This window comes from Poecilia formosa, unplaced genomic scaffold (assembly GCF_000485575.1).
Source record: "Poecilia formosa unplaced genomic scaffold, Poecilia_formosa-5.1.2 Scaffold83, whole genome shotgun sequence".
Classification (NCBI taxonomy): Eukaryota; Metazoa; Chordata; class Actinopteri; order Cyprinodontiformes; family Poeciliidae; genus Poecilia; species Poecilia formosa.
Genome location: NW_006800022.1, coordinates 414,837 through 436,251, shown reverse-complemented (window position 1 = coordinate 436,251; position 21,415 = coordinate 414,837). Strand labels below are relative to the sequence as shown.

The following is a 21,415-nucleotide window of genomic DNA, read 5'->3' as shown; positions in this document are numbered from 1 at the left end:
ATCTATGCAACATCTTTTATTACAAAATGTCATAAGTTTGGAAACTAACATTCAATATGTAGTTTAACTTATTTGCAGTCTTTTGAGTGAACTGAAGACTATTTGTTAAGATGCTCAGTCACAATGACTGGATTTTACAGAAACTAGATCCATGGACATGGAATATCACTTTTTGTTTGTTCGCCCACTGTCAGTAACCATTCTGCCTTTATCCCAGTTAACTACAGCAGAAGTTGTGAGCCCAGGATTAGTTTCAAAAGATAACAGCCAAAATCAAGAGCAGGATGAGTGAATCTATAGTATTTTACTGAAAGATGACTAAATGGTCTTCCATTAAGCTTAAACATGGCTGGAGTTTGACATTCTCTGTAGATCATTTGGGAATCGTATTATTACACAGTGGCCAGATTTTATTATCTGTCCCTTTAGGGTGTTCTCTGTTTGGAGAGATTTAGAGCTGTGAACCGAAGCGATGATGTCACCAGCGGAGGTCTTCCGCTTAAAGATGGCCCTGTAACGGCTCTCATCGCCCACCGCAGACACATTTAGGATGAAAAGTGGAGTTGCTGACACCAACTGAGACATCAACGGCAGTACGTGTCAGGAAGTGGCTGACTGATGCTCGTGCACTCTCACACTCACGTTTCTCCAAACACGATAGATGATCGGCAAGCCCGGTCGGGGCGACAGTGAGCGATTGCTGACTGACAGGCGGAGTACTGAAATCCTCTGATGGATGAGATAAGTGGGCCAAGGCTTCACACACACCCCCACACACACACACACACACATGCACGCATGCCTTGTTCAGGGGAATTCAGCCTGACAGGCAGCTGAGCAACAGGCATCATATTGGAGTAATGATAGCATGTGTCTGCGGGCGCTCCAGCTGCTGAAACCAGCCAGCTTTAGAGTGGGTGTGCTGTTGTAGCTGCCATCGTCACTGATGATCATTGCAATTGATCACACTGATTATAAAATCTAATCTTACAGATACAAAATGCACCAGCTTGCCACTGTGGCGACAACTGGTTTGTTTTATTTGATTCCAGCAACTGGTGTGAAATACTGCTGCTGACAAACGCTTCGCACAAGCAGCCAATCATCGAGGCATTTTTAAAACCTCTTCTCATTCTTTCACTCCAACAGTTTCCTCCCCGCCATGATTGATCCGTGTTCTCGCCTTGAGATGCAAATGCCAACACTGCATGAGTGAAATATAAAAAGGGACATCAAAAGAGACCCCCAGAGAGGGGCCATGCTGAGAATTTACACTTTGAATGACACTTTTAAAACCTTCTGCTTATCTTCCTCTTTTGTTGTTGCGCGAGCCGGCGCGCTTCGCAAACCACGCAGCTGGGGGAGAGCAGCGGCCTCACTGGGAAACCAAATAAAGGAGGTTAAACTGAGGAGCCACCGTGGTAAAGATGGAAGTGTGCGGCAAGACAAAGACGGTGCGCACCAGTGAAAGTAATTACACTGCTACCAAATCAACACGTCATTATCTGGGTTTATTTAGACACAAAACTGCTAAATATTAACAGACTAACTGCATTTCAGAGTTTATGTCCAAGTTTATTGATTGTACAGGCAAAGAGAAAAATATATATTTCATTTTCTGTTTTCTTCTGTACAAATTCATCTGTTATGCACGTCTTGACTCTACAGGGCTTTCCTGCAGCTGGTCATCAAAGAAAGTGTTGATACTTTGGAGAATGTAGGTAGATAAAAAGTCCTACTGGAAAATGAAATCAGCATCTCTATAAAGCTAATCAGCAGAGAGAACTAAACAAAACAAGAGATGTAAAACTACAAACCAGAATACATCTAATCTCAGGTTAAACTGTAGTGTAATATAATCAGTTCACAACCAGAAACATTAGTATGTAAGCTATAAGATTAAACTAAATTTCATCTGTAAGTCAAAATCATCATACATTTTGAAATGAACTACTGAAAGGCACAAACTTTTTAACGAAATCCTAATTTCCTGTATATACCTTACTTTTTAAACATTCGCTAACAGTGAATAAAATGACAATGAATAAAATATGACTCAGGCCATATTTTATTCATTGTCAGTCATAATAAGTCAACACTGACTGTTTGCGTTTGGGTATATAATTTGGAGCCAAGAAACATCCACTCCCACTAACAAATTAAAGTAGAGCACAACACAATAAATACTTTTTGCTGTTTGTCTTGTTATGGTTGCATGAGTTGAGTCATTTTCTCGTTTTTGAGATACAAAGAGAGGGAAATAATAATCTCTCTAATGAGAGCTATTCCTCAACAGCCTCCACTCTGTTCTTCTTTTCCTCAGATGGTCTCATTGTAAGATGAGCAGCAGAACAATAAATTGGACAAATTATCTGTTGTTCTGGATAAATATCACCCTGTTTATTCTTTAACCTGAATGCTGTGTAAAACTGGATTACCATATGGTTCAATTAATTAAAACTGTGACTTTAAATCGTTTGAAAATGTGTGGAACATTTCGTTGCATGGTTTTCATTTAGGTTTATTTCACCACATTTGTTTTCTGTTAATTTGTTTCTATCCCAAAACTTTATACAATAAAGTCGATTAATGTTCCAGAAGACAAGAGATGATGCATTGTTATATTTCTGCCAACCCAAAGTACTTTGAGGAGGCCAGATACCGACACAGATGCGACTCATATGCCGGATAATTGTTTTTGCAAATGCTGACTCATGTTTTCTGTCAGCCTGCACTTTGGAGCTCTACTTTGTGCTTTAATCGGCCAAATGAGGAAAAAGTAAAACAAGATCAGGGCCTAAAGATATCTTTCATATTAAGTGAAATAAGAAAAATAAATTAATAAAGGATTTTAACTGAGGAACAAAAACAAACTTAAATTTTGGTTTGAACTCAATCTTAAATTGAGATATTAAAATGTTAATTTCCCTCTCAAATAAGTATTTCACCTCATAAAATGAACTCTAACTTTATCACTAAACTGAATCTGACTTGTGTGTTTTGATCGATAAAGCCATTCCTGATCGTTGCCATAAATTATTACTACTTTCCTTCTTTCTAGGTACGTTTGACTCTAATTCACACGAGTAAAACAGTTCATATCCAGGTGACTTGCATGCTGACAGTGAAAAGGCATCACTGTCAGAAACATGTCTTGTCTTGTTCTCGGAGCCGGCCCATAATGAGAGGCTAAAGATGATAGATTTCTTTCACTCCGTCCTTTCAACCATCATCTCCCCTCTGACTGCCTCCTCCCTCTACCTTCCTCCTTTTACACATTTCTATCGTTATTATTTATATCCTCTCCTATCGCAGCTTGTCACGCCTGGCAATACTTTTAGAGAGCCATTCACCTTCTGCTTGATCAAAAGCTTCTCAAGCTGCAGAAACCTGCAAAAGGATTTCAGATGCTTTAACGTGTCCACATTTTGTCATAATACAACCACAAATATTATGTGTTTATCTGACAGGCCAAAGCCAAGTTGTGCATCTTTTAATTTTTTCTGTAAAAATTATAATTTGGATACATCCTTTGGAAGTTACCTCATTATTCTCATTATTATTAAGATGCTAACTTGTTTGCATCTTGTTTTAAAGACCTTGTGGGAAAATCTAGCCCCTAAATGGTTTTTCAATCACATCCACCATCTTGAATGGAGATTGCAGACCACTCAAAGTAATTCTGATGGCTACAAATGTCCACACTTTGGACACACCTAGTTTAGACTGAATGAAGCATATTCAGCTGACAGAATCAGCAGCTCAAATTCCAGACATAAACTGAGTTAATAATCTGTTGCAAGTCTTAAATAATTTGAATATTTTAGGCCCCGCCCACAGGGATTGGGCTAATATGTCAGAGTTTAAACAAAACAGTTTGTTTCTGTGTGGCTGCAGGGCAAAAACTGCTAAAAACTTTCCTACTTAATAACAAAAAACCTTGAGGAGTGGGCCTTAGAAATGAGCTACAATAAAATATGCAAAAAGATACATTTTCAAATACTGAACCTCAGATAGAGTGGTGTCCACTGTATCCATATCATACTTTTCAGATTTGTATTTGTGAAAAATGTGAACATCATGTCCATTTTCTCCCACTTCACAATTATTTCCCACTTTCTGTCGCTCATTCAGATAAAACCCAGACAAAATGCCTTGAGGTTTGTGACAAAAATAAGTTAAAGCGGTTTGAATAAATTTGCAAAGTGCTGTAATATGCAGGTAAAAAAATAAAACCGGCTTCATCCTGATTGTATCTTTTACTTTAGAGGACAAGCTTATGTAATTTATGGCCAAATGGTTTGAAAACTAAAGTCATGTTTAGTAAATGTTAGCAGTTTGGCACCCTGAACGTGACAAGCGCTGCAGCCGCTAAACATTTCGGGATGTTAGCTTCGTGGTTGTGAGCATGACATTTGAATTTAGCTGGAAGCCCAAGTGCAGACTTGTTTATCTCTGGACCATGATCTTTTATTTAAATATCATTGTTAGTAAAAAATAAAAATAATAATAAGAAAAGGGAGGGGATATTCTGTCTAAATACACTACAAAAAACCTGAGAACGCTTTCATACATCACCCAGCGCAGCCTGTCCTTTCTTCACAGAGGAGAAAAGGTTACAGAAGTCAGTGAAGTAGGCAGCTTTTATTGTAAGAAAGCCAATGAGGACTGTATGTTTTATCTTTCCTTTAGTTGGAGATGGTGACAGGCTGTGCAAAGCCAGAATGAGAGGAGATCCTTAGAGAGCAGACTGAAAGGTTAGATTGGCCCCAAGCAGCATGGCTGATGAAGTCCCACACAGACACACAAGCCGCCCTCGGTGCCGGTCATGCTGAAGGTGCTGCGTGTTTTTCCCCATGTAGACAGACTGTTTTACAAGCAGACAAAAACCACTATGCCAATCAGGTCAGCGCTTTCCAAGAAATTAATATGTTAATGCTCAAATTTCATATTCATGACTTTAAAAACTGCATTAGCAGTGAAGTCGGCGTTATTAGATCACAAGATGGGACTCTTTAGTCAGAACTACTGTCTCTTTAAACCACAAGCCCAGAGCAAATAATTTCAATGTTTTATTGCAGCTGCTATGAATTCAAGATACTTTATGTTATGTCTTTTCCATTTAATGTCCCTTAGAAATGTACATCCATCTATTTATTCACTGTCAGACTGCTACTATTCTTTCTCACAACATTTATCACATCTTCTTATGGAGAAGATATGAAGAATAGAAGCTTAATGGCCTTAGTTTCACACTTTGTCTAGTGAGCAGGACACTTTTACCCTCTTGTTGCTCAACTGTGTCTTTGTAATTTGAGCACAGTTTGGATCAAAACAGTCTCAAAGTGAAAACCTTGTCTATATTTAGTTGCACGTGGATGTTGTGGAGTATTTGCTTCTAATTCGTCTGTCAACATTTAGCTATAACCTTCTGCCTCACAGCTTTCTCTCCTGACTTTTCCTCACAATCAGCATTTGATGATTGACAATGACCAACACAACCTAGTTTAGGTCCTTTATTTTATATAAACATATAACATATATAAAAGTTACCAATAGCAGGTAGAACTGTACAAGATTAAAGTGACTGTTTTTACTAAAATAGAAATCAATGTGATTTACATGCACAGTTGAAAGCTCTGACGGCCTCTGGATAAAAATTAGTTTTTGTCCTGGTGGCTGAGGCTTCCATCGATCTATAACGCTGCCTGAAGGCATTAAAGAAAACAAATGATGATCTTGGTGGGAGGAGTTTTGAGGATGATTTTGGCTCTTCTGATGCACCTGGAGTTAGCAACCTCCTCCTGGGGGGACAGAGAGCATTTGATGATCTGAGATGTGTTTATGAGCCTCTGCAGGTCCATGTTGTCTGCTGCTCACAGTATACCACATCGAGTATACGTAAGCCTGTTTTTGTTGTGAATTGGCAGAAATTGCCTTAGATCTAGTACACATCATTTCAGATGAGAACTTCCAGGAATCGGAAGGATGCCACCATCACCAGATGCAGGATGAGTGAAGAAAGAAAATACAGAAAAGGTAAAGTCTGAACCTCAATGGCGATGCACTCATAGGAGCTGTGAGTGTTCAGATCTGTGCATGCATGAAACTCCTCTGTGCTCGTCCTTTTCACTTCTTATTTACTACTTCCTGGCATATTTATTTTACACATTCATTTGTCCAGTATATCCACTATCCCTCCAGGACACACTGGTCAACTCCTCCACATTAACTCACAGCCCTCTGATCTCCATCTCGTTCACAAACATCATTTTTGTGTTTTTATTTTTTAACTTACCTTCATTCCTTCTCTCATGTTACTCTCATCACACATTATCATGTCATCTGCAAATATTAAAATAACAGAAAGTCAATTAGTTTGCACATTCTTTCTTCTGTATTTTTAGTTCAATTATTCTAACTAAATACTGAGGTTGCTAAAGTTTTTCTAGTTAGAAAGTGACTGAACTGATGTCGGAAAGAATTATGAAAATGTTCCAGTAGTTACACAACAACTTAAGATGTTGATCTAAAAGTCTAGCTGCACCTGGGAAACTGTCTGTAATGCTGTTATTTATTTTATCTTTAAAAGTTAATATTTACAATATAGAGACATTTCGAGCATAAATATTAACTACTGTAAGTCAATGTGATTTTATATAACACAGGATCATCAAATGAATACATTTTATTGGATGAATAATGGATGTTGATCCACATTTAAAAACAAACCATCCAACAGCTAAAGTAAGACGTTCCAGTTCTGACACTGGTAACCAAAATAACCATCCTAGGAGCCTTACTGCTGGCGGTGTTTTTTTTTGTTGTTTCTTTTTTTTTTTTTTTTTTTTTTTGTGTTTTTTTTTTTTTTTTTTTTTTTTTTTTTTTTTTTTTTTTTTTTTTTCAACCCTGAACACCAGCAGCGAGTTACAGCACATCTCTAACAGCTGACAACAGCTGCTGCAACAAGCCACACAACTGTTTCTTCTACAAATGTCAAATCTGAAGAGTCTGAAACACCCAGCGTCTCCAGAAAATCCTTCATCAGTCTTTTATCTGAAATGACAGCCTGGCTTCTTTTGAGGTTTGTGAGCTGTTGCAATTACCACGGATTGACAAGCTGAGTGTAAACAAATTCATCAATACAATAATAAAGAGCTAATGTACAGATTGCTAAGTCATCCAGGACAATGAACTCTTTAGATGCTAAAAATAAAAAAATGTTGTAAATAATATCATTTATTTAAGAAAAAGGGATCTCTTATCTGAAAGAGTAAGCCCTCTTTAATCATGCAGTATCTGTGATTAAATATTTTTTTTATCAAAGATTCTTCAATTTTCTGATTCAGCATTACCACCAGAATGATAAATGAAGAAGTAGAACCTGTCTGACAACATGAAGTAGGCCACAGGGTGAAAAAAGATAAAAAAAATTTGGGGGGTTTTAAGGTTTTTTTGGCTCTTGTGGCCTTTATTTGACATCAAAGTAGGTTAAGAGAGAAGAGGAAAAAGTGCAGCAAAGGGTCAACAGCTCGGGACTCGAACCTGTGACATTTGCGTCGAGAACTAAGGCCTCTATATGTGTGTTGTGCTTCCATCACAGGACCTCTACATAGTGATTTCTGAAACTTTGGGACTCCAACAAGCCACACTGAGCGCCATTATCCACAAATATAGAAAACAGGAAACAGTGTTGAAACTTTCTAGGAGAGGCTAGTTTATCAAAACACTGCAGACCTCACCAAACCCAGTTAAGACCTGGTCATAACTCAACAGTAAGAAAGAGAAAATTGGTAAAAATAGCTCACAGCTCAATCAGTTTTTAGCTTTATTGCTAAAACTTTATGGAGACTAACGTTTCGACACCATCTGTGTCTTCATCTGAGTCACAAGTCAGCACAGCAACAGGGATGGAGACACAGATGGTGTTGAAACGTTTGGTCTCCCTGAAGTTTGAGCAATAAAGCTAACAACTGAAAGCCCATTCTGCAGGTAAAATATTAATTAGTTTTTAGCGTTAGAAGAAATTACTTTTTAGGCTTGGATAACTTTTCTCTCTTAATAAATTAAACCATCAGCATCTTTGTTTTACTCAGGTTTTCTTCGTCTGATAATAAAATTTCTTTGGTGGCCTATAACATTTAAGTGTAATAAAAAGGCAGAAACAGGATAAATCTTAATGATTTTCCTTAATGTACAACATTTTGTTAGCATGTTTATATGGCAGAATATCTCAATAATTACTTCTACTAGTTGGTTAAAATCTCTCAGATTAAAACAGACTATTATACCAGTCATCAGATTCACTTTTCCTCTCAGAATGACAGAATTCAGAAAGGATCGGAGACCGATTTCTTCATTAGAGCAACAATGTGGCGTTGCTCAAATTGGAAACTCTGCAAAGCGCCTGCATTGATTTAATTCGCCAATTGCCAGATGGAGGCCATTTATCACCACTTTAAGCTTTCCCAAACTTCTCGACGAGACGTAATAAGACTTCGGAGCAATCTGTCGCCACCTCTCATTAGGACGCTAAAGAGAGCCCCCCCCAAAGCTTAATTATTCATCTGCATTAATATCCCTTCAATTATTAGCGATAAGGTAAGTGTGTATGTGTGTGTGAGGGCCAAAGATCAGCCTGGCGTTACCTCAGCCTCCCTCCTGATTAATGGATGAGGGAGAGGAGCTGTTCATGTATTATTACTGCAGAGAGCCGGGACCTTGGAGAGAGATACAGACAGAGGGGGACAAAGAAAGAGAAGGAGCAAACCCAGTGAATAATAATTGCTGTTTGGTATGCATACATGTCCTCTACACATTGGTGGCATTTCAATATCGTTTATGTGTAAAACGATGTGGCCCGGTGCCTAAAAGTGGGATGACTTGTTGTTTGTGAAATCTATTCAAGGCTTGTCACCTGTGAACACAAATCTATTCAAAATGACACCTGTGGTGCAAAGAGAATAAAACAGGTTAATTTACTGTTTTAAACACAACACTCCTCATTAAGATTTGCTTATTTATCCACATTTTAATTGGTTGGATTAGATCTTCAAGACAGTTTGGCATTAAAATCAGCATTTTAAACCAATAAAAATTATTTATTTTGTCACTTTATGCTATTTTTTTCTGCAGAGGCAGAAATGTCAGTGAATCAATATTCGATGGCCATTAGAATCACTTTTTAAATCTGCTTTGACTGTTGTAGTACGCCCTCTGGTGGTGATATAAAGAAGTGCAATATTTGTTTACATTTGAGGAAGATTTTAATCTGTTCTCTCTTTTTTATTGGGCTTAATTAAATCCTAATTTAGTTCACACACATTTCTAACCAATTCTCCCTACAGACCTTCATGGCCAGCATTATGACATTTGAACTGATGACCAACAAAAATCCTATATTTATGTGTACAAGTGCTGAAAGCTGCACAACTGTCATTTGAGTTTGAAATATATAAACAAACTGGTGGTGATGGCTGCTAGTGGACCATTAAAATACAGCGCAATAACTTTACAAGCACAGTATTGCATATTAATGATAAGAAAAGTGGTAAATTGCAAGTAAATTATTAACTTGTATAAGAAATGTATTTTTCAAATAAAATCTTTATTAAACTAAACTGTAAGTTATAAATAAATCTAAACACAAATCCAGCCTGACATAGTACAGTATAATTCTCCAGCCTATATCAACACATTGCTGATCATTTAAAATTTAAGCTACACACTGGTCTCCATACTAATTGGTTTCTATGGTAAAGAAACCACACCAGTCATCAGATTCACTGACATTTCTATGGTTACTTTTCTATGGTAAAGTAACCATAGAAACCATAGTAACCATAGAAACCATTGTTAAAAGAAACAATGAAGGTTCCTTTTAATAAATGTAACTTTTTTAAACTGTCTTTTTTAAACTTACACTGCAAGGTGATTAGACTCCAAACTTAATAATAATACAGCTGTCAGGACAACAGAATGTGTCCATGTTGGAGTCACAACAAGAGAAATCTGATCAATAAATGTGTTGCAAGAATTGACTGATTATAGTAATGATTAATGATTTGTCAGGCTAATGAGATTTTATGTCATTTTTCCTACCTATTTTTCCTTCCTAAGATAACAGGACGAATTGTTTTTACACATGCATGCATTCATGCAGCATATTTACATGCAGGATTTATGTCACATTTTTTAGCTAAAACCGGATGAGAGTTGCTTCGGCATCAAGTCAAGAGCTTGGTCTGTTTGGATAACGTGCAACCTTTTCTCTGAATAGCTGGAAAAAGAGAACAAAAATATGATAATTAAAATGTTTCTACAAAACACTTTATGTTTTTTTTTTTTCACCTAACAATGTTGTAAATATAAGACAGGAATGAACATTTTCTAAATCTGGCTATAAATGTTATAAAAATATATATTTTAGAAAACAATATCTTTATCGAAGGTTATACATTTTTCATCTATTTAATTTATTTTTACCCGTGTTCCTCTATATTTGTGATGTGGTTGAAAAAACTTTATGGGGCGTGCCGTTAGCCTTGTATTTCAGTGAATAAATTGTATTTAAGGTGCATTGGTCTGAACATGTTTATACATGTTGAAGAGTATCTTAATGTCACATTCAAATCATGCAGCAGAAGCTTTAAGTTAAAAATGTCAAACGAAGGTGCATTTGAAACTAAAATGCATGAGATGAACATAATTTTTGTTTAATTTTACAAGATTTGGAAAAAGTTAAATATTTCTCAATAAAATAGATGTGATGAGCAGTTTAAATAAAAAGATTTGTGTAACTTATTTCTTGTTCTCTTGTTATTGTACAAATTTGATTCCACTGCAATTTAAAAAAAAGATTCATTTTTTAGCAACTTTTCTTAAGAACATACTTTAAATTAAATTAACATAACATAAAGTTATGTTAAGTTGTAACATAACTAGCAGTAGCATAAAGCTCTGAAGTGAAATGCTGGTTTTTATCTCCTATCTCCACTCAGACACTAGGTGGTGCTAAAGTTACACAGATGCTCTTCAATTTTACCCTCTAGCATGATATTTTACATAATTGGTAAACAAATGTCCCTTTTAATCGAATAAGGGAAAATCCTTGACTTAATTAGGAACAGAAATTGAAATATTTAGACATGTATTGGGTTAAATAAGATTTTCTCCTTACTCTGAGCTGGAGAATAATTGGTAATATTGACAGAAACTATTTTCTGTCACTTCTAAATTGTAAAGATGTTCAAATTTCAGGTATAAATCACTACATAATGAATGATTTTAAAAAATAGTGTAGCATGTAAATATATGATTGTTGAACTTCTGAATGAAAAGAACAGGAAGTGCTTTTATTCTGATATTTTCAACCAGAAGTATCCTTGTGACATCACAGCAAGCTTCACAGAGAGAAAAATCTGAGGTACAAATTATTATTTTTGCTACTTCAGTCAGAGTGTGACATTTGGATTGATGGTTCATATAGAAGAAGATGATCAGATGAGACCAAAATGCGACATTTTGGCAATAATGTAGAAAAATTACATGGCACATCACAACCACCACTGCAAAAACATGGTGGTGGCACATAATAATAATATTTTATGTACTTTCTAGGCAACATATATTGCAGTAATTGTAGCCATTTTTATTTATTCATTCATTCATTGCTTAGGCTACACACAAAAATAATAATAAAAATACTGTTTGTTATCAATAATCCTTTTATTATTCCTTTGCTTTTTATAAGAATTTTAAATACAAAAGGATTAACAAGTAGAAATGCATAGAAAAGGATGTTGTACTCCCTCCTACTGTTCAGATCAGGAAATAACTTTTTACAGGTCGCACGTGTTCTCCACTAGGTGGCAGCACAAGCACACGGCTAACAACGGAAGCTGTTTCACAACTTCCCACTAAGTTATCTCACCTACATGTGTCAAATGGAGCAATTTGTAAAGTCTTAGTTCATTTGAAGATTGAGTCCAAGCAACTTAAGACAAAAAAAGGTAACAAAAATGACAGTGTAACGATATAACACAGAGCACAACACGATGCAAGGTGATCATGAAACGGTAAGGGAAAAGAAATACGCGCAAATTATAGGCAAATGATAGGTGCAAATTTATGATTTACATATCTAAAGAAAGTAAATTATTTTCCTGCATAATTAAATATAGTGGATTTTTTTTAGTTGATAAGAAATATTTGACTTTGTTCTTAGTGTGTTTGAATTTCCGCCTTTTTATAGAGCTGACTGGGGTTTTATTTGTTATAATTAAAATGCTGTTTATGTATGAAGAAATGGAAAAAATGTTAGTGCGAATGTGATTAATCGCAAATATTAGACGTGGAATTTGAAATCAACACAGTGAAGAAGCGAATAATTAATATATCTATTTAACTTTTTAAGAGTCACCACCCGACGATACTTTTCTTTTTGTCTAAGCCTGCTTGTGTGAAAACTAAAACTGCTTTGCTATGCAAATAACAGTATTTTCATATTATTATTCTAATGTATGTTTTTGAATTAAAAGCTTAATTTTGAAGCGGAAAACGCTGTTCAGCTTCTTTACAACCAGAGGTGCATGGTGTGTGTGGGTGTGTGTGAGAGAGAGAGTGTGTACTGAAGCACCTCGACTTTATGGGCTACTCAATAAAAGCGCGGCTGCGATCCGTCAGTGCATTTATCATCCTATTACGGCGACAAATCCGGCTCCCAGTACATGAAAGGTAAAATGAATCACCAACGTTAAGCCGTCAATAAAGTCATTTCTGTAAATGGTGTCTCTGAGGGGCCCCGCTATTATTCAACAAGCTTTATCAGCACCTTGGAAATTACGTGGCTTGTAGCGCGGCCCCTGCTTCACTTTGATTAAGGGCCCTGCCAGGCGGCGGTGACAGCGCTTGTGACTCGGGTTTTATTCAGGCCGCTCCCCGTGATGAGCACCGAGCGGACCGGGCGGAGGGAGGACTAATTAAAAGCTATAAATTATCTTCAGTGGCCCCTCTCATGCAGGCCCCTCTTTGCGGCGCCAGATAAGAGCAGACTGAGAGCTCATTTAGTCACAAAGGCGCTGCGGCTAAAACAGCACATTGATACTGTCCTAATTGGAATTTAATTAAGTAGCCAGAGCTTCCCAGTCCGGCCTGTGGGATGAAGATTTCACCGCGCCACTGTTAGCCATCAACACGTCCCCACTTTCCTCTTGTCGCCATTATGATTAGAAATATTATCATTATTACTTCAAATCACTAATTGCGGAGCTTGATGGCCATTTTATTAATATGAAAGAGATTTAACTACATTTCAGGCCCCGCTGCAAGCCGCGCTTGCAGTTTCACTTTGTGCTCACGTCATAAAGCACACTGTAAGCGGCTTCGCCCACTTCGCATACACCCCATTTCGTGCTTACCTACTTCCATTTCGTACCAGAAAGCGTTTTCTTGCCAAGTATGGCTGCAGTAGCTTGGGTTTCTCTTCCGGAGTACAAAACAGTTAAAAGAGAAAAGCAAAAACAGCGCTATGACAGGCTGCTCAGCAGGAGACCTGAGAGCTGTCATAACCCCAGTTGTGCTGAAGGAAACGTGTTATAATTGGAAAATGTGAGCAGCCCAGTTAAAAATACAACGTTATGATTCACAAAATAATTAGATAAATACATACACCACAGTGTAGTGGGTGATGAACCTCATGGGACTTGCATTTTGCTTAGTTGTTGATGATGCAGCTGGATTATAAACAAACCATTTCATAACTATAAACCACTGCGTATAAGTTTATTTTTCTTGTTTAGCACTTTCATTTTTTTTTATGGCGATCATAAAAATACTCAAATTTCACGTGCAATTGGATTTTTTTTTGTTTGTTATTTTCTGACATCTTTGCTTGGACTGTATTTTGTATTTCCAGATGTTTGCTCTGAATGACCAGACGAATCTTAGGACCCCTGGTCAACACCATAAACCTATTTACTTAATATTAAAGTGTAGGTAAAATATGATAAAAATGTTTTTTCTGTTATTCATTTTTGCAAATAAATAACAGACGCCTCCATTTCACAACTACCTATTAAGTTTTGATCGCTTAGTAACTTGAAAGCATAATAGAGTAGAAATGGGACAAAATTACGAAGTGTAATAAGTGTTCGGTTTTCTATTTGTAAATATTTATTCTAAAAAAATTGTTGGGTTTTTGATGGCTTAATTTATGAAAAAATAACATGGCTGAACAAATTTTGAATTTCGCTTTTCGTATATTTGTACGCCCTAAACACATTTCTCTCCTGTTTCGTATTAAAATCCTAAAGTTTATTTTGCGCATTTAGATATTTCTAACTTGTAGCCCAAAATAGCCAAACTGTGAAATAGCTAAATTTAACAAATGCAGGTACTTCCTTGGGTGGCATACATTCGTCTAACTTTTTTTTAATACCATTCAGGACTCAAATATTAATAATAAATATAATATGGATCATGTGAAACTCAAATTGCCCCTGGCTGCTGGAATCAAAGGTAAAAGCTGCTTTTGCCTCTTTGTTCCATTTATTATGGTGGCTGCTTCGCTCTTGTTTTTGTTTTGCTGTGTACATGCACATGCACGTGCGTTTCTCCAATATCGATCACCTCCGTGATACAGGCGCGCGCGCGTGCCAGCTTCATGAAGCGTTCGGATCCCTGATTGGTCGTCGTAAGCCGTGACAGGGACGATCGGAGCATCTGATTGGTGTGTTGCACGTGTGTGCGCGCACTGGCGTAACGCGGCGGAGTAGCACACGGGGGTTTGGACGGGGGGGATCTGATTTTAGGAGAGTTTGAAGAGCGAATACAGAGATATTATGCTGCACCGTGGAGAGGCACAGGCACTGGTTGTTGTGGAGCTGATGGTTATGCCAAGCTTTGGGTTATTAGGAGACATGCTGCCGCTGTAGTTGATGTTATAATAGAAGCCAGGCGTTTGCTCTATGAGAGAGGCTTGTTTTTTGTATTGAACTGGATATCGAAGTGAGGAGGGAGAGCGAGCAACAAGTGGAATCTGGTGTGGAGAGGCTGAGATTTCTCACCATCACCAGCTGTTATGGAAGAGCACAAGGAGCCCAGCAGCGGCCGGGACTCGACCGAGGACGAGAGCATGTCCCTGTCGCCGAACCTCCCATCCCCTGCCATGATCCTACCCCATCCGGCCGCGCAGCAGGCCCACAGAACCACGAACTTTTTCATCGACAACATCCTCCGGCCGGACTTCGGCTGCAGGAAGGAGCCGAGCTACCGCGAGCGCAGCCAGACGCCGGGCAGGGAGAACGTGAACCCGCTGGGAGCGAGGCCGCCGCACGCCGGCAGCCTCTGCCTGGACTCCAACTGCAGCAGCGACAGCGCCTCCTCCTCGCCCTCATCGTCCTCCTCCACGTCCTCGTCGCCCGCATCCAAGCAGAGCTCGTCGAAGCCAGGCGAGGCGGCCAGCAACGGGGCCGGCAGATACGCGGACAGTCCGTCGTCGATTATGGTTATGAGCGGAAGCAATGGAGGCTCTCCAGCGGGAATGAAGGAGAGTCAGCCGCTGCTGTGGCCCGCCTGGGTTTACTGTACGCGCTACTCGGACCGGCCCTCATCTGGTAAGGCGCTAGTAGTCCCCGAAATACACCGAGCAGGGTGTCTCCTCTTCTCTACACCAGGATTAAATGAACTCACCTCAGAGCTGCAAACATGTTTACGAAAGAAAAATAACTTTCTTTTTTTTCCATTATTATTATTGCTTTATTAAAAAGTAAAGCAACTATTGCTTGTTTATAAAGCTAGTATCAACACTGCTGAACGTTAAAACGGATAGGATTATGTAATAACTTAATTATATAAAATCAGTTTTAAAGAGAAGAAAAGTCACAAATTTAAACTCAAATCAAAAGATTAAATTGATTTTTGCATCCGTTCTATTCGCCTTTGTTTACACTGCTCCAGTATCTGAATGCTTGAAAGTTGAATTAAATATATGATAAAAAAGAAATAAAATAAAAACCACGTCATATAGAATCAAACAAATCTGCCATATTATAAATAAACAATGCTAGACATTAACTAAATATTGGACTATATATGTTAATGAGTACAGTATAACGAGAGCTATTCTACGATGGGTCCTCCCGTTTTTTAACAGATTTTTAACAAATGTGTTTATAATATATACCTTTTAATGTACTACAATCCTGCAACGACATATTTGAGTGCAGTATTTTAGTCTGATTTTGGTTTAATTGAATAAAAACAGGGAACACTATACTGAGAAGAGGTAGTATAACACCGTCTTTGTTTTAGCTTGCAGAAGAAAAAAAAGCATTACTTAAGTTGGCTAAAAAATAATGTGATTTTACTTTTTAGTGTATATTATGAGGGTTTCGAGGCAATCTTTATTGTCATTTTTAAAATAACATACCATAAATACAAGCCGTTGTGGACTTAATCAAATCGCCACCGAATGCGCATAATCGGGTAAAACAAAAACGTACCAAAAGCTTAACTAAAAGTTATATTATGTATGTTGTTGCATTTCTAAAAAAAATTATAAGGTTTCAGGCTTTAAAGGATCGTTTTTTTTATCATGGTGTACTGATGTTATAATAAGAGGGGGCCTTGCTATACAAACTTACTTTCCCCATTGTGCAGGCTAAATAACACCAGAGGCCCGCCTTTATGGTTTAAATAGGTATTCGTGTGTGTTATAAGGCTTGTGCCTCGTATTATACAATGCATTTCTCGTGTTTAACAGCACGGCTCTCAAATATCAGCTGATATTTCAATGCAGACAGCCACCCAGTGTGACCATGCCTCAGATACAGGCTAATTTACTTCTATCTTTTCCTACGTGAGTCTGCTGCCAGTGTTTATATAGGACGTTTGAAGGAAAAATGGAGTCAAAACCGACTGACGTCGCTGCAACTGAATCTGAGCGGCGTGTCTCTTAAAGCCGAAGTGTGTCACCGTTGTATATAGGTCTTTTTATACACTTTAACACGTATTTACAGCATCCACATGCGCATTTTATAATGTTTTTTTTTTACTAGTTAAAAACATACCTTGTTTATTCGAGTGTTTGTCATAGGATACATAGCCGCGCTTGCTCTAATCTGATTGGCTCATTTCTCTCCTTTATTCACTCGTTACTGTAGCTGTTATTAATTAGTAATTAGTATCAGCATATGCATGACCTCATAGCCTTAAAGGGCCACAAGCTTTTACTCCGGCGCAAGATAATGTACCACGAGAGTTTTTTTTGTTGTTGTTGTTTGTTTGTTTTTAAAATGCATTTTACCAAGATTAAGGCCTTAATGCAAAATTACAAGTAAAATTCTTAATCTTTTAATTGTGACTGGGAAATCAAGAAGCCCTCGCGGTACTTGTTAAATTATTTTTTTCTTCTTCCCCCCCATATTTTTGTAATCATGCCCTAAAGCTCTGTTTGCAGACAACCTCTACTGCCCGTGTTTATCTGTACACGATGTATTTATCTTTAACAGTACAACTCGTATCAGCGGTCACTTTAATATAAATTGCTACTCAGAAAGCTAATTTAGCTGCGTCTATTCTAGTTCTCGACACTGTCGTATTTTAGACATAGTGGCGTTTGAGAGAAAACTGGAGTCAAAATCTACTTACTTCGTTTCATTCGAGGCTGGCCGGCGGGTTCCTCGCTGTTGTAAGAGATAAAGTGCGTCTGTAATGTAACTCATTACCTGTTTATATTTTCACACGTTTTTACTGCTTTTATGTATATATAAAAAAGCATTTTTGCGAGTTAAACTACATTGTAGGTTTTCTCTCTCTTTTTTCTTTTTTCTTTTCTTTTTTTTTTTGCGGAGGTTCTGTTCAGAATGACCACGAATTAAAGTATAGGTGCGCGTAATCTCATTGGCTCATTTCTCTCCCTTGTTTAGTACGCACCTCTTATTAATCCTTAATTAGTATCCTTTCATGGATGGCCTTATAGTCTTAAAGGGGCACGAACTTTTATTCTGCCACAAGATAATAGGAGTATTTTAACCAGATTTAGCTTAAATGTAATTTCACTAAATTATCTTCAGGATATTTTACACTCCAATAATTTTAGTTGGGTAAAAAAGGTAATCAGTATTGTTTTAAAATATTTTATGTCGATAAAAAAAACACACCAGAAGGATCATGTGTGTATCATTGTGTGTCTGCTGATTCACAATGACTTTTTTCATCTTTACCAGCGCGGCTCACATATATGAGCCTCTATTTTAATGCACATTGCTATCCACAGTCCCAGTTTAGCCGCATCTATTCATGTTTGAGTGTCAGTACTGCTACTGCTTATACGTGGACGTTTCAGAGAAACTCAAGTCAAATCCGATTTATTTCTCTTCATTTTGAGCTGGGCGGCGGGTTCCTCGTTTCTAAGCGCAGTTACAGTTTGCGTACATTTCCACATAAATTTTTTACATTGTTTTTACGATCTAAAACCAATTTCTGTTGTGTGTTTTGTTGGTTTTTCGTCCCTGTGCAATTAGTGGCTTTTACATTACATTAGTAGTATTCTCATTTTTGCGTTTGCATAATTCCTGTTTATGAATTTAGAAAATAAAAAAAATCTAAGTTCCTAAATTATAAAAAGAAAGAAAGAAATCAGATATTCTTTACAATTAATATTTTTTCATGTTCCTGAAGGAGACAGAAAGTGGCAATAAAAACATTTTTTTGTTCGTTTTTTTTTTAATATAAAAAATAAATATATGAAGAAAACGTAACTGATGACTCAGACACCTCCAACGTGTTTGGTACAAATTAAAATTCAAGGAATGATTCAGCAACGTGCTATTTATTGTAACAACGCTGCTGAAAGCGACAGCAGTGAAATGTTACAACCTGCCTCATAGGCGGGGCAAGTTGTAACAGATTCAGCTGCAAAGCGTCCTAAGATACTGTATCTGAATGTAATTCATTCAATACAAATCCAGCTACAAACGATGACTGGGCTTTTAATTATTTATCAAGCGTTGACAGTGCAGGAGGTAGGTAGACATTATATGTATAGATGCATTGCTTTTCATCTGTGATGCCATAATTGGAATTTTTAAAACAAAATTTCCAAAACTCATTCGATTTAGCTTATTTTTATTCATTTTCACCCATTTTTATCTAGACTGATTAATTCCTCCTCCATTTTTTATTCAAATTCACTATTATATTATTTTATTTATTCATACTGTTTACTTTTGGATCTCTCATTCAGTGAAATAAATTGTTATACCTATATATATGATTTTACAGGATTCGGAGAGTCAAACATGCAGCTCAGTATTTTCAAACTCTGTACATCAGATATAAAAATGTACAAGAATAATAAATAAATAAATAAATAAATAAATAAATAAATAAATAAATAAATAAATACTTGTGCAAATCTGTACATTTAGAAAATTGCAAATGGTGGGAATTTTAAACTTCTTCTCCAAATGTCTGGACGTGGACACCGCTCCACTCAGGACGTACGTCTCTGTGATACATTGACCTTTCCAAATAAATGCACAATGTTGCACAACAGAACTGGAACACAACAAACAACACTATTCACAGCAGTTTATACCACATTTTATTAAGTAAATACACATAACTTACATTCAGATGTGGGTAGTGTATTTAGTAGTGCGGTATTGACGATACTGGCTTTGGAGGAAGTTGTCCTCTGGGCTAGAACCAGTTTGGTGCCCTGCTCATCATGTTTTTATTTTTTTTATGCATTCAAATTAGTTGAGTTATATGTAGCTTAACTGTAAGATTATTAGGCCTTGTCCCTTTCTAAAAATTTACAAAAGAAAAAAATTGAATAATTTCTTGATTTGTCTGAAAAAAGGACACAAAAGATCGTAGAAACTACGGTGGTCAGAAGCTGAGACAAAAGCAAAGAAGAAGGTGTGGAGAGCATTTTTAGTGGTTGCTGTTTCACTTAGTGGAGTGGAAAGGAAATGACCGTATCGTTTTCACGTTGCTTCATTTAAAAAACACAAGTCAAACGAGCCCACACAGTCCCTGACTCAAACCACACTGACACTTTACTACACATTAGTTTTATATTAATTACACTGTTGCATCAAACTACTAGGGATGGTAAGCAGAGGCTCCCCTAGAAAGTTTTTGTGAGTATTATTGACTTAGAAGTAAGATCAGATGATAAATAAAACATCTATTTTTAAAACAACCAGTCTAAATTAATATTTTAACTACACATGTCGAAAAAGAAAGATATTTTGATAACTTTGTACAGTTTTAGGCCTTGTGTCAGCTGTACTTCTGCATGTGATTATGGTATAAAAAGAGGGTGGGGTCGTGTGTGAGTGATATTCAAATAGTAGCACAAGAAAGAACAGTAAATATTAACATGGATCAAAATAAATACTGCTGCAACTGCCAGTTATTTTAACAGTGAACTATTTACAGTGTAACTTCTTTCTCTCTTTATCAGCTAACATACTACTAGAAAAAATAACTCCTTTTCACTAGAATACGTTAAACAGAGGCACATTCAGCGGATAATTAAGGCTGTGGTGTCCAGCCGTAGAATAAATATTTTTATTCCCCTTGTTGTTTCCACGCCAGGCCCAAGGACACGGAAACTGAAGAAGAAGAAGAACAGCAAGGAGGACAAGCGGCCCAGGACGGCGTTCACGGCTGAGCAGCTGCAGAGACTCAAAACCGAGTTCCAGGCCAACCGGTACATAACGGAGCAGAGGAGACAGTCCCTCGCCCAGGAACTGAACCTGAACGAGTCCCAGATCAAAATCTGGTTCCAGAACAAGAGGGCCAAGATTAAAAAGGCCAGCGGCTACAAGAACGGCCTAGCGCTGCAGCTCATGGCGCAGGGACTGTACAACCACTCAACGACCACCGTGCAGGAGGAGAAGGAGGAGAGCGAGTGAGCGGCCCCCGCCCCCCGCCGGACACTTCCCTACTCAGGGGCTGGCTGACTCTGGACTCATGGAGATAAAGAAAAAACAACTGAACTGGAAATGGGGGGGATCGCTATTTAAAAACACAGATTTCTGTTTATGGTAACAGTATATGGACATAATTATATACAAAAAAAAATGAACGACCGTTATTAAAATTTATATAGCCACACAGTTATCATGTTGTATACATTACTGCATATTGGATTCCAGGCTCATTTTCAATCCACCATTTATTATTTTAATTTTTTTATTTTTATTTTTAATTTTTAGGGATGTTTGACTTTCTAGGTTGTCGTGCTCTCCTCGTCCTTCCTGTCTGCGCCATATTTTCCTTCAACAAACCAGTCCACCGGACTCAGCCAAGCCAAAGATTTTTACTATGTTCACATGTAGTCTGAAATAAAACAGAAAAAAGAACAAGATATAATGGACTAATTTAGCATTTGTTATTT

The 21,415-nt window shown here is 37.3% G+C and overlaps 2 protein-coding genes across 3 annotated transcripts in view; one reads left to right on the top strand and one right to left on the bottom strand.

Moving 5' to 3' along the window:
- Positions 1-5,504: 5,504 nt before the first annotated feature.
- Positions 5,505-21,415, bottom strand: part of cunh8orf74 (chromosome unknown C8orf74 homolog) — a 121,794-nt gene continuing 105,883 nt past the window's right edge. Inside the window, exons 7-9 of the mRNA XM_016673853.1 lie at positions 8,649-8,720; positions 6,299-6,345; positions 5,505-5,804 (exon numbers count right to left, since the gene is read on the bottom strand). The gene's annotated coding sequence lies outside the window, so the exon portion shown is untranslated. The remainder of the gene's footprint in view (positions 5,805-6,298; positions 6,346-8,648; positions 8,721-21,415) is intronic.
- LOC103141423 (homeobox protein engrailed-1-B) lies at positions 14,780-21,387 on the top strand. 2 transcript variants are annotated; one of them, XM_007557069.2, is made up of 2 exons: positions 14,780-15,614; positions 20,611-21,387. In XM_007557069.2, the coding sequence occupies exons 1-2, from the start codon at positions 15,080-15,082 to the stop codon at positions 20,928-20,930; spliced, it is 855 nt and encodes a 284-aa protein (XP_007557131.1). In that variant the 5' UTR covers positions 14,780-15,079; the 3' UTR covers positions 20,931-21,387. The 2 variants fall into 2 exon arrangements, with proteins under 2 accessions (XP_007557131.1, XP_016529338.1); XM_016673852.1 differs by having other exon boundaries at positions 20,599-21,387.

What these genes read in the sequence shown, in the direction of transcription:
- LOC103141423 (XM_016673852.1), top strand. Translation starts at nt 15,080, where the DNA reads ATGGAAGAGCACAAGGAGCCCAGCAGCGGCCGGGACTCGACCGAGGAC. An exon ending in CTCGGACCGGCCCTCATCTG is followed by an intron (nt 15,615 to 20,598) that starts GTAAGGCGCTAG and finishes TTCCCCTTGTTG; the next exon opens with TTTCCACGCCAGGCCCAAGG.